General features: G+C 42.4%; 1 protein-coding gene and 1 long non-coding RNA gene across 4 annotated transcripts in view; one reads left to right on the top strand and one right to left on the bottom strand.

The window, feature by feature from the left end:
- The window catches only part of WNT2 (Wnt family member 2), a 38950-nt gene extending 27023 nt beyond the window's left edge, over positions 1 to 11927 (bottom strand). Inside the window, exons 1-2 of one of the 3 annotated variants that reach the window (XM_075929188.1) lie at positions 11848 to 11927; positions 9694 to 9917 (exon numbers count right to left, since the gene is read on the bottom strand). In XM_075929188.1, coding sequence (XP_075785303.1) covers positions 9694 to 9917; positions 11848 to 11927 — 304 coding nt within the window. Of the gene's footprint in view, positions 1 to 8329; positions 8457 to 9693; positions 10104 to 11847 lie in introns of those variants that run through there. The other 2 variants (XM_075929177.1, XM_075929181.1) reach the window with 2 other exon arrangements.
- LOC142829506 (uncharacterized) lies at positions 8603 to 11942 on the top strand. The gene is made up of 2 exons (XR_012903924.1): positions 8603 to 8991; positions 11080 to 11942. It is a non-coding gene; the product is annotated as an uncharacterized LOC142829506 (long non-coding RNA).
- The last annotated feature ends 2166 nt before the right edge of the window (positions 11943 to 14108 follow it).

The following is a 14108-nucleotide window of genomic DNA, read 5'->3' as shown; positions in this document are numbered from 1 at the left end:
GTAATTTTATTAGAGAATTACTGATGGCTTGAATTTGGCCCCCTCTTTAGTAAAAGCTCATTAACAGAAGTCTTGAATTGGGATGGGATGCACTACAAGTTTGTTATTATTTGGTTTATTATATTTTCATAGATCAGCTGTGCTCTCCACAATCACTTTTAGGACAGATGTTTTAGTAGATTTAGAAAATATCTTGTTATACGGCAAGAAAACAAGCTGACTATCTAGACAACAAACCTGTTCAACTTATTTGTGCAAATAAGAACCATTGAAGTCAACAGGACTATTTGTATGATTAAAGTGAGGAGGATTTGGCCTGATAATTGCACTTCTCCATGCCGAGTTCTCATGCAGTTCTATTTTCTGATAAGATACTTCATTACACTACAAACTATGCCCTCTCTTAAGGTGAAAGGTACATATTTCAATGCAATAGCTACATAAAATTATTTTAACAACAAGTAGTAACTCATAATACACAGCCATGCTATATTGACAGATATAAAACTCTTTAGGGTCTTAATAAACTTTGGCTTTAAAACAGTGCTGTATTTCATTATTAGTATCTGTACTTAAGGCTGTTCAGTGATTTAAAAAAATTAATCATGATTAATCATACTGTTAAAAATAGAATCCTACCTATTTAAATATTCTGGATGTTTTCTACATTTTCAAATATATTGATTTCAATTACAACACAGAACACAAAATATTTAGTGCTCACTTTATATTTTTATTACAACTACTTACAATGTTAAAAGCAAAAGAAATAGTATTTTTCAATTCACCTAGTACAAGTACTGTAGTACAATCTCTTTATCATGAAAGTTGAGCTTATAAATACAGAATTATGTACAACCACCGCCTCTGCATTAAAAAACAAAACATAGTAAAATTTTAGAGTCAACAAGTCCAGTCTTACTTCTTCTTCAACCAAGTGCTCAGACAAATAGATTTGACTACAATTTGCAGGAGATAATGCTGCCTACTTTTTATTTACAATGTCACCTGAAAATGTGAAAAGTAATTCACATGGCATTGTTGTAGCCAGCATCACAAGATATTTATGTGCAAAATGTGCTAAAGATTCATGTGTCCTTTCATGCTTCAACCATCATTCCAGAGGACATGTGTCCCTGCTGAGGATGGGTTCTGCTCCATAACAGACCAAAGCAGAGTGGATCACTATATGTTCATGTTCATCATCTAAATCAAATGTCACCAGCAAACTGGCTGATTTTCTTTTCTGGTGGTTCAGGTTCTGTGGTTTCTGCCCTGGAATGTTGCTGTTTTAAGACAACTGAAAACATGCTTCACACTTTATCTCTCTCAGATTTTGGATGCCACTTCAGATTCTTAAACCTTGGGTCAAGTGCTATAACTATTTTTAGAAATCTCACATTGGTATTTTCTTTGCGTTTTGTCAAATCTATAGTGAAAGTATTCTTCAGAAGAACAACATGTGCTGGGACTGCCATAACACAAAATATATGGCAGAATAAAGGTAAAACAGAGCAGGAGACATTGAATTCCTTGAGGGAGAATTGTGTCACAAATTTAATTCACTTATTATTATTTTAACAAGCATCATCAGCATAGAAGCATATCCTCTGGAATGGTGGCCAAAGTATGAAGGGGCATATGAATGTTTAGCATACCTGGCACATAAATACTTGGCAACATCAGGTACAAAGGTGCCATGCAAATCTTGTTCTCACTTACACGTGACACTGTAAATAAGAAGTGGGCAGCATTATCTCCCATTAATGTGTACATACTTGTTTGTGTGAGTGACTGGCTGAACAAGTAGGACTGAAGAGATTAGTAAGCTCCAAAATTTAACGTTGGTTAGTTTTTAAGTGCAATTATGTAACAAAAATATACATTTGAAAGTTGCACTTGTATCAAAAAGTAATTGCGCTACAGTACATGCATGAAGCAAACTGAAGAAATACTGTCTTTTGTTTATCATTTTACAGTGCAAATATTTGTAATAAAATATATAAAGTGATCAATGTACATTTTGTATTCTCTGTCGTAATTGTAATAAAATTATTTGAAAATATAGAAAAATATCCAAAATAATTAATAAATTTCAGTTGGTATTCTATTGTTTAACAATGTGATTCATCATGATTAATTTTTTAAACCATGATTACTTTTTTAATTAATTGTATCAGTTAACTGCAATTAAACGGCAGTCTGAGTACTTATTAATGGTTGCTACAGTAAGTATTTAACAACTGAAGAAAAACTGATCTCTCCAGTCAGAAAACACAAAACAGTTTGGTGATATGAAGAAGCATGAGACTTTTTATGGCAAACTATATGTAAATAATAACTGGAAAAGCAAAATAGCATTGAAGTTCTTGCTCATTTCAGATTTAAAGTTTGCTAATTACAGTTATAATACAACTTTGGGCTGAAAATGATTAGTGTCTTTGTTCTGCCAGTCTTACTATTAAAAATCAAGAAACCATATCTACATCATATTAAATTTCACTTCCCTCGACCCTTAACAAAACTACCATGCAGTCCACTTGAAATATATTATATACATATTTGCATTAAGTAAGTAATCTATGTTCCCTAGGGAACACATAATTACCAAATGACTGTTCTGAAAAGTAACTTAGAATCCTTTTTTGTTGATTGGCTGTTTAAGTTGAACAAGTGAGACTATTTGCAAAAGAGACATTCAGAAAAGTAAGTTTGTGCTGAAAATGGCAGTCTTTAAAGACTACATTAAAGTTACTACAGGAAGGTGACATGTGCACCTTCATGTACTGATTAAGCCCCTAGGAATAAAGAGGAATCTACCCTTTAAGGGCTTATCTTCCCTACAAACTTTGATCATGTTAAAAGCATGTTAATTTGGCCCCAAGAGTTAAATTAGCTATCATAATACTGACCATGACTTTGTAATAGGCATAGACAAGAAAAAGTCTGCATTGCATCATCCCCTTATGAGTAAACCCTAGTGGGAACAAAGTTCAGCCATGATTCATGGACTTGACTTATTAGTATTTATCATTTATACCTGAGGACCATCTAGAAGCCTTAACCAGATGTGTGCTGCACTGTTTTGCAATGCTGAACACAAGTTGGTCTTGTCTACTGTGACCACAAAGTAATGATAGAGATATTAACTAACTTGGCTTCTCACACTTGTGTTCTAACACAACAGCATTTCTGAAAAATATTGATTCACAATTGTTGCAATGTTTCATTTGGGTTTGTTGAACTGACTGATAATGCTGGGTTATTTCAACATTAAATAGTACATTGCTTCCTGGAAGGAGTTGTTGTTCAAGAATCCAATATCTCCATTCATAGAATCATAGAATACTAGAACTGGAAGCGACCTTGAGAGGTCATTGAGTCGAGTCCCCTACTCTCACAGCAGGACCACGTATCATCTAGATCAGTGGTTCTCAAACTTCTTGGCCTGTGGATCACTGCTCAATGTAAACCTTTCTACGGACACCAATTGCTAACGGAAACTCATCATTAATTGCATAATTAGCCTGAGCCATTTGTTAGTGCTGCTGCTAGGGAAACTGGTTTAATTTAAACAGATTAGACATTTTAACTTTCTCATGTTAGTTTATCAAACTTCTTTTTAAAGAAGTAAAATATTAATTTATGTCCCAACATAAAAGGTTTCAATTATTTCTTTATTTATGGCGGGGGTGGGAAACCTTTTTTGTGTTGGGGGCCATTGACCTACAGAAAAATCAGTTGAGGACCACAGAAATGAGAAGCAAAAAAACTCCTCCAACCCCTCCCCCCCAACCCTGACTGATGTGGCCCCCAGCTGAGACACTTCCTCCTTGTAATACCCTTTTAGGTATTTGAAAACTGCAGTCATGTCCCCTCTCAGTCTTTTCATTTCCAAATTAAACAAATCCAGGTCTTTCAGTCTTCCCTCATAAGTCATGTTGTCTAGACCTTCAATCGTTTTTATTGCTCTTTTCTGAACCTTCTCCAGTTCCTCCACATCTTTCCTGAAATGTGGTGCCTAGAATTGGACACAATACTCCAATACAGGTCTAATCAGGGCCGAGCAGAGGGAAGAATCATTTTCCTTGTCTTGCTCACAACACTACTGTTAATGCATCCCAAAATAATGTTTGCTTTTTTTGCAACATTGTTGATTCATATTTAGCTGGTGGTCCACTATGATCCCTAGATCACTTTCTGCAGTACTCCTTCCTTGACAGTCACGGAGATTGTGAAATTGTTGGTTCCTCCTTAAGTAGAGTACTTTGCATTTGTCCTTATTGAATTTCATCCTATTTACTTCAGACCATTTCTCCAGGTTGTCCAGATCATTTTGAATTATAATCTTATCCTTCAAAGCACTTGCAACCCCTCACAGTTTGGTATGATCCAAAAATTTTATAAGTGGGCACCGCGATGGGGACCACTGCTATATACACAATTTCAACTCACTTTGTAGCCAGTTAGTGACATGACTGATACTAAACATGACTTATGGTTGCCACTTCTGTCCCCTGTACCACAACATACATAAGGGGTAGTGATGTGAGGTGAGAATATTCTCTGGAGAATATTCTCCGAGAACAAGAATATTCTGAGAATATTCTCCAAAAGATTATTTCCCAAGAATTTTTGAGAATTTTCTAATTTTTCATTTCCTCTTGAAATAATATATTGTATTCAGCTTTTAGAACACCCTGAAAGTTAAAGAGCTTTCTTGATCATTCAAGATAGTTTGAGAACATTATAGAACATTCCAGAATGTTATGGAACTTTCTAGAACATTCATGAGTCAGAAATTCTGACTGTTATGGAACTTTCTGGAAGCATCACAAAAAGTATATAAAGAGGCAATAACACATTTATTCTCTTTTGTGAAAGGTGTAATTGTGTTTTCATCAGTATGAAAAGAAGAACTAAGCCTAAAAGTGATGTGTGGGACTATTTCCTTCATAAAACAGTTAAAAACAAAGTATTATATGAATGTAAGTACTGCAAGGCTGAATACATCAGAAATGCAACAAGGATGAGAAAGCATATTTCCAATTGTCTGAAGACTCCTGCTTACATCAAGGAAAAAGCAACAAAATTCTCAGAGTCCAGAAGCAGATCACCTCAACCATCAACATCTATAGAACACTGTGATGGTGCTAGTGAATTTACACCACCACCTTCCACATCTAGTTCAGCCAAGGTGTCTCATAAGTCACTACTTTGATTCTATGAATGAAACTGAAAACAAAGTTTTGGATGAATTTTTTGCAGAAGCTATATTCTCATCGGCAGGGCTTGCAGAGTGGTGGCGAGCCCTGTTCGCCAGCCATGCGGTTCTGTGCTCTGAACATGCGCAGATCGCTCCGTACATGCACAGATCGCTCCACGCCAGCTCTTCCAGGATGTAATCTACTCTCCATGAGTGAGTAGATTACACTATTTGTCAAGCCCTGCTCATCGGGATCGCCTCTTTCATTGGTTGAAAACGAAGATTGGATTACTTTCATGCAAAAATTAAGACCATCTTACAAGATGCCATCCAGGTATACACTTTCTAACAAACTTTTGGAAGCTGAATATCAACGTGTCGATGCTCTTATAAAAACAAAAATTGCTGAAGCCTCTTCTCTTGTACTTGAGTGTGATGCTTGGAGAAACCGAAGAAATGAATCTGTTTTAAATTTTATTATATCAACACCCCAACCTGTATTTTACAAGTCAGTGGCGACCGATGTTTAATGCCATACTGCTGAGTATATGGCATTCTGTGCGGAAGAAATAATGACAGAAATAGGCACTGAAAAATGTGGTGCCATTGTCACTGATAATGCTGCAGCAGTGGTGAAATCCTTATCAATGCTTAATGAAAAATACAGTCACATTGTTATGTACACTTGTGCTGCTCATACACTAAATTTGTTAATTGGTGACATCAGTAACTTAAAATCTGTTCAAGAAACTGAAGCTACCTGTAAAACTATTGTAAAGGAAATTAACAAATCTCAAGTTTTACAAGCTCATTTTACTGCATTTCAAAAAGAGAAAAATCAAACTTGTGCACTTAAATTGCCAGTTAAAACTAGGTGGGGTTCCATTTTTTTTGTTTGAAAAGCTTATTGAAATAAAAAAAATGTCTTAAAATGCCTTGCTGTCCATGAAGATTTACAGACTAAACTGAGCAAATGTACCAGGAATTCAATCCTGGATGAAGATGTATTTTGGGTACGGGTCCAAAAACTGCATGCACTGATAAGTCCTTTTGTTAAATGGATTACGCTGCTTGAATCTGACCAGCCAAAAATGAACAAAGTTCCTGAATGTTTCAGGGAATTAAGTGATCTTTTTGATAGGCTACTACCTGAAAGTCCAAACAAGAAAAACAGGATGTGATGAAAAGTTTTGAAAAAAGAAAAGATATGGCTCTAAAAGATATTCACTACGCTGCAAATATTCTAGATCCAAAATTCAATGGTGAGTGCCTTACTAGAAATGAACAAATACAAGGAAATTAATTCATCGATAAATTAGTTACAAGAATGTATGGCACTGATCACTCAGCAATAGTCATTGCAGAGCTTGCAGAGTATAGTGCTAAAGAAGGTTTTTTTTGGAAAATCATATGCAACAAAATCAGCTGGTTCAGTAGATGCAGTAACATGGTGGAAAGGTATTTGCTATGGATCAAAATTAGGGAAAGCAGCAATCAACATATTGAATATTCCACCAACAATGGCAGAAACTGGAAGAAGTTTGAGTGCTTACAGTATCATTCATAATGCAAAAAGAAACAAGTTAACACAAGAAAGGGCTGGCAAGCTGACATTCATAGCCCATAATACAAAGCTTCTTAAAAACCCAAATGATGCTCTATTGAAATCCCTAAAAGAAAAAAGGAAACAGAACCAGAGAACTGAGGAAGAAGAAATTGATGATGCTGAAGAGAAAGAAGAAATCAAATAAGAGGATATGTATGAGGAAGAAGGAGAGATAGAAATATATGGGTCTGATTCAGAAAGTGCAGATTCTGATTAGACTTGTATTCAATCCAGGAAGTTAAAAATATTTGTATCCTGCAACAGAAGATTTGTAATAAAAGTTCTAGTAATTTAAACTTCTGTCTTTTTTTTCTTTACTTTCCCAAATTTTCATTTTAACAGTTGGAAACGTTCATGATTCTTGAAGTTTTATTAAAGAAAGACATTATTATAAATTGTAAAATTCTTTTAAAACTATTTAACAAGTATTTAAGAGAAAATTCCCAAAAATTCTCGCATTGGAGAACATTCTCTGAAAGTTTATTCCCGAGAATTTAACATCACTAATTACTGCCTTCCTTCCCACCTAGGGCACTGTCTCCTCAACCCACCTGCAGAGGAAGTCATGGATTCCCAGGGGGCTGTCCCAAGCACCAACCTGAACAAATAGGACATAGCATGAGGTATATCCAGTCACTCCTGCCCAGCAGTGGCCTGCACAGTTGTGACTGGGTCCTGCCAGCCCCGAGCTCCCCCAATCCTGCTCACTGGTCTCAAACTCTCAAATGGCCCAGAGCTAGTTCCCTCTGAGCAGGAACTGCTCCCTATGGCTCCTCCAATTGATGGTGTCACAGACAATGCACGTGTTAAGAACTACTGCTCAAAATGAAATTATAGTGTTTGTGTTTATCACAGGAATTGTTTACACAAATTAGTGAGGAAACATTTTAAGGTGAATAGGAAATATAAATAGGAAATATACTACTTCTAATGTTCTTTTACTCCCACCTATCATCAACAGATGGTATTCAGGACTAGTATACATACTTTCCTGTGCATCTTAATAGGGGTGCTGGAATAATTTTTTTTATAGTGGGGATGCTGGGAGTCATTGACCCAAACTGTTAATCATCTATGTAACGAAAACCTCTTCAAGACAAGGGGTGGTGCAACACACACCTGCACCTCTAGTTTCAGCACCTATGCATCCTAATCATATTAGACATAACTCAGTAGAACAGCAGATTTTGGCTCTAGTTGTTCTCTTTCATATATGTTTTGAAGTTCAGCATTTTTACAAGGGAAATACATAAATACATTTGAGTTATTTACAAAAGGGAAGATGCAAATTTAATATAGTACATCAGGCATTTGTTTTGCCAAAGTGTAATGCTCTGGGATAGTGAGTTGTATATACATAAGACTGATTTACAAGCCAACTACTCTTCATGCTTTGGGATATTTGTCTTGGAAGAAGTATTTGTTGATGAACAACATTTTTTAGTAATATAGTGACATATATTTAATCTTACTTGTAAACCAACAATTGTATATACAGACAAAGCAAGTTTTCTTACCTAGAGGCTTTTTGGATTCTTTACCTGACACCGAATACTGGAATATTTCCCCCATGACATCATATAACTATGACAACTTAAAATAGTGCTAAGAATTAACTTAAAAGGGCAGATCCGCAGGTGATGTACATTGACAAAGCTGCATTAAAGTCAATTGCTTTGGGACAATTTGCACCAGCTGGAGAGCTGTGCCAAAGTACATAATAAATGAGCTCCCATGTCAATTTCCTGATTGTTGGGTTATCTATAAAAAGCTGACTTAGTTATTTACCCCCTGATTTGTTATCCAAAGGATTGGGGGGGGGGGGGGGGAGTTGTTGTTTTAAAAAACCCTGTTGTTTTAAACAACTACATCTAGAACCATTTCACAGGCACTATTCTCATGTCTCAAACATGGTCAGTTTTAACAACACTTTGTAATGCACTCAGTGGATTGAGAGCTGTGGGAAATGTAGCTCGCAATTCCAAGCAGCCGTCGCTTAGGTTACCGGGAAAGCTTTGCTGGAGACAAAAAGCACGTGAGGCTGAGTCGCTGGTGACAAGTTTTAAGTGGCCCGCTGAGCCCTAGGTGGAGCAAGGGAGCGCTTAGTGCTTTCCGCGCCTTCGGAAGTGCTCCCAGGACACGGATGATTTCCAGTCGCAGTGAATTAACTCGCGGGAAGGTAATGGTGAGATGATCGCGCCCGCGGGGAAACCGGGAAACGCTGCGCTGCGCTTTTGGCCGCCTCCTGTCCCCGGGGCCGGATGATTAAACGGTATTAGTGCAACACCCTCTGCTAAGCATCAGCCAGGGAACCGCAGAGCGCGCTTCTTAGCTGTGAGGGTTGGGCTGGGGGAGTAACTGTTTGGCGGAGACACGCACAGATGTCTCATCCCTCTCTCCCCCCCCTCCCCTTTGGGTGCGAGCAATTGCTGCAGTCAGGCCTCGGAAGGGCACGCGTGAGTCACGCTGCCTCGGGTCTCTCTGCAGTAACGCCTCACCCGGAGCGCGCCGCGGGCCGATCGGTCTCCTGTCCCGGGTGGAGCCGCTTAGCTCAGGCACCTGGGCTGCTGCCACGGCTTCTCCGCTCCCTGCACAGGCTGGCCCAGAGCTCGTGCTGTGCAATTCCACTGTCCGCCAGCCAGCGGCAGGGATCTATCCTGCTTCCCGCCCGCCTGATCCGCCCAGTCCACTGTCAAGGATCCCGCCTCCATCGCCACCTCTCCCACGGGGATCCTTTCTGCTCTTCCCCCCACCCGTCCCAGGGGCAGAGAGCCCGCCTGCTCCCCCCTCATCGCAGCGTCCCCCAGAACAGGGACCCCACCCTCGGTCCCCAGCGGCGCCTCAAGGTGCCCCGCAGCGCCCCGTGCGGCCGGGTACTCACTGCGCAGCAGGACCCTGCCGAAGAGGCTGCGGTCGCGGTGCAGGGTGTTGCAGTTCCAGCGGTGCTGGCGGAACTGGTGCTGGCACTCCGCCGCCCACTCCGCCACGCCCAGCCCGATGGAGCGCATGGCCTCGGGGTGCCGCTGGCATAGCTGCCGCTGCCGGCTCACCAAGCCCGGCACGTTGTCACACATCACCCGCGACGAACCCAGCGCCCCCATGTACCTGCGGGGAGCAAAGGCGCACGGGCAGCTGGGGAGAGGGCGAGTGGGACAGGCCTGGGGGACACGGGCCGGGGGAGCTATGAGTAGGGCACTGGAGATGGGGAGCTACTGGGAAAGGGCCTGGCACTGACTGGCCGCTATTGGGAAGGGGAAGGGCACGGAGTGGGCCTGGGGAGCTGCTAGGGAGGGGACTGACTGAGGAGCGAGGGGCTCTTAGGGGCGGCACAGAGTCCGACTCGTACAGCGCTAGGTGCCCTTATGCCTGCCGGTTTGCCAGGAGCCAATACTGTTTTGTGATTCAAGGAGCCCTCTACCTTTCCCTTTGTTTTCCTCCCAGGAGCAAAAGCCGCAGAGCGTCTTTTCCTGCCTGTACTACAACCTTATCAGCCTCTCTTCATGCCTCCCTTTCATCTCTAGAGTCTAATTTGCAGTTGCGTTTGCTTTTTGGGTAGAAACCTTTTCCAAATCCTATGTCTGCTGCGTCTTGCTACCGAAACTCTGGAATAATCGAACACTCCTTGATAGCTCCTTACTTTGATTTTTGTCAGCTTTGTTTCTTAAATTACATCACCATCTGCATCCAGATGTTCTCTATTAGGCCTGAAATGTTTAGAAAGGTACTTTTTATAAAACCCAAACCGCCATGGGTGTCTTTTGAAGGGATCACACAGCAGTAAATGTCTTTCCCCCCGTATTTTCATTAGTTTGTGATCATCAAATCGTTAAAGCTATTATTTGGACACAATACTATTGGGTAACACATAAAAGACTGCATGACAAAAAGCTCTTGCAATAAATAATGTGTATACTCTTATGGACACAGAAATAGCAATTGTATTGAAAAAGGGTCAGTATGATAAATCGACCTTTGATCCAGTGTTAGCCTAAATGCATTCCCTGGACACGATGTTTACAAAGGGAAGTTTAACTCCTCTTCCTTAGTGAAGTGTCTGTTTTGTTTTAAGACCCTATTCTCTGAAGGAAATCTCTTATTCTAGGGTCCCCCTTCATTAGCCCTGTGTTTTGTAGCTCGATTATTACTATCCTAACCAGCTCAAATATCTTTTGAACTAGGAGCTGACAAGCTGTGGTCCCAATAGGCTTCTTCGACATTCATTTGGAGTTTTTAGTTCAGTGATGAGAAACTTTTTTTTTCTCCTTAGGAAAAGGCTGGAGGAGGGGCTGAGGGGAGTCAAGAGTCTGAACAAAATCCTGCTGGAGACTATTCTGACAATTCATGGAAGGGAATGAACAAGGAGGGAAGGTAGTAAGCAACACTGAAACGCAAGTGTATACAAGCTTGGCCCTAGTGCAAACTGCACCCCGCCTCTTTCTGCTTGAATTTAGCCAGTGGATTACCCGAGAGGGCTTTCGGACAAGTTCATTTTCAGATGTCATTTTACATGCAAAATAAATAAACAAAAGGACGTGGATAGTCAATCAAGGAGAATCAATCAGCTATATCTTTGAACGTACACCGGTGCAAAAACTTGTTGCACGCGGAGCGACATCGTCATGCATTTTCCTTAGCTCGATCCTTAGATGGATTCTAAGGATACGTGGTGATAAGAGCTCTGCAGGGCGTATTTTAATCAATCTCCAACTGACTCTTTGCTGTTACTGTCCACGCTAAAAGCGCTCATCAGTCCCAGATCAAAGAATCTTCCTTAGGGCACATAGTGAAACAAACCTTTAATTGTTAAGGCTGGGGACGGAGGAGTGGGAGCTGGGAGGGAAAAGAGAAGTTGAAAGAAGACACAGTACAATTCGGCTTCATTTAGGATTGGAGTTCTTGTATCTGAACAACCGGCGGCGACAAGCTTTATTGTGTGACAACTAAACGGGAGGGGAAAGTGTCAATTCTTCTTGTAGTTTACTATTAATTTTATCCCACCGAGAGCAAATAAAACCTTTACAATCGCAGAACTTACCACCACGAAGCAGGCACTTCTGGGGTAATGCCGCACAAGATCAGTGGAACCGCAAACCAGATCCCAAAGCGAAAGTTCATATTAGAAACACTTCACTCCGCATCAGTAGTAATGTGAAGGGCGGAGGAAATCCCATGGAACAAAACCTCCTGACATGTAGCCAAATGTACCTTGAGAGCGTCTCTCCTCACCGGCTTCAGCGTCTCACCATTCCCAGGGCATAGCGGTCAGGGTTACTGATGCGCTCTCAGGTTCAGGGCGAAGACAATGTGTCTGTGCAGAACTCCGGAGTCCGCTCAGTCCGTCCAGACTCACATCCTCCAGGATCAGTTCCGCTCTCATCCTTCTCCCTTGCCCCGATGCTGCTCTTCTGCGGTCAGAGCAAAGCGGAGGGGCTGCTGTGGGTTGCTTACAGGCTGGGTGGGGATGGATGAAATGATGTGGACACGCTGGAGGAGGTAACACCTCTGAGCGGGGAAGGAATCCCGATGCTTTCCAATAACCTTACATCCAAAAGCGTTAGTTCAAACCCTCCCCAAACACTGCACGGGATACGTTACTAGTGAGAATCCAGCAATAAAGTCGCGAGACAATGGGAAATACTCTTAGCACGTCTCAATATCCGGCATGATAAGGTTGTACTGTCTCATTCAGAGATATGCATGGTATTCTAGATACAGACACGCCACTCGAATTATGCATCTTGACTATAAAATCATGCATAAGAAACAGGGGATGTTGTTCTGATTTTCTTTAATTTGCTCTTCCTGGCCCTGGGAAAGTCGGAGGGAGGATGTTCTAAATCCGTCCCATCTGAAGACACTGCTTGACCAAGGCGATTCTAAAAGAGCAGGGACCGGGTGCAATCGAGAGCACAATGCGAGCAAGCGCCATGAGCCGCGTGAAACGGGGTTCCACTGTATTTAACGCGCCATCTACAATGTCACCCTGATTCCTCTTCCCCTGACTTGCGACCCGAACCGTCTACTCCAAATTGTTCCCTTTCAGGAATGCCCGGGAAACTGCCCTCGTCAGACCCGGGCGGCAGAGACCAAGCGGCAGCAAGAAGCAGATTGGACAGCTGGTCAGGAAGGCTCACGCGCCCGCGGGCATGCTTCACCGCGCCCACCCTGCGGCGTGCCACCTGGAAACCGGGCACCTGTGCTGGACAACTGCCCCCTCCGGCCGTGCCTCGCCGAATGACCGCGGCACAGCAATCGCGGGGCTGTTCAGATCCCAAACAGTGACGAGTCCATTCAACTTCCCGAAGGGAGCGGTGCGCGAGAGGCGCTCCGTGCGCTGACGGGTAACTGCATTGCAGGTTGGGGACCTGCGGCGACTCTTGTTGGGGTCAATGGGAAATGTGCCACTGATTTCAAGGGGAGTTGGCCCAGGCCCCGAGGCAGCGGGCGTGGGGCAGGCTGTCATCTAGAAGAGAGTGAGCCCATGGAAAATCAAGCCAGCTCGCTGCTCTGGAGGCTTGAAGCGGCTACAGCGCTGTCCCGCGGGAGAATACCCCGCGCTAGTTTAGGTGCCGCGGATCTGAAGGAAGGGCTGGTCGCTGCCGGCCCAAGACAGGTTTATACCCGCCAAGACTAGTCCATTCGACATCCACCTGCCTGCAAAGCGGAGGGAGCCCACGCCACGCGTGCTCTAGGGAAGGGCACGACGGGCCTTCCTGCGGCTAGCAGGCTTGTGTCATTTGGCTCAGCCAAAGGCGCAGGCAGAGAGCAATGCTCGCACCTAGCTAGCCCGACCAGTCTCTAGCGCGCAGGAGACGTGCAAAGCAGAGCTCGACAAAGGCACTAGTGGGGGGAGCCTCCAAGCAGAGCTCTTCAGAGATTTACATTGACCAGGAAGCGAAGATGCTTCCCTGGAAATTTGTGATTGGAGAGGGATTTGAAGGCTTCTATATGACAATTATTAAGAGGACCTTGTGCTTTCCATTCCCGGAGAGTTCATCGAGACTAATGATAGAGGAAATACCCATGGGAGAGGGGGAAAGGAGAAAAGGAAGGTGAATGAGCTAAGCCCTGGCAGAGTGAATGGACAAGATGAAAATAAGAAACAACATCTAGGATAGAAAAGGCAAAGTTGGGCAGGACCTGCAAGAGCAGATGAGCAGGCTAATAGTTGGTAGGCAAGGCAGTAGCAGTTCAGGGATTTAAAGAGAGTAGTGAGATGGTCAGATCTAATGAGCAAGGGGAAAATATCAATCATATTTCAAACAGACTGGAGAGAAGCAATGTTAAGCAAGCTAG

The sequence above is a fragment of the Pelodiscus sinensis genome, chromosome 1 (assembly GCF_049634645.1).
Source record: "Pelodiscus sinensis isolate JC-2024 chromosome 1, ASM4963464v1, whole genome shotgun sequence".
Taxonomy (NCBI): Eukaryota; Metazoa; Chordata; order Testudines; family Trionychidae; genus Pelodiscus; species Pelodiscus sinensis.
This window is presented reverse-complemented; position numbering and strand designations above follow the sequence as displayed.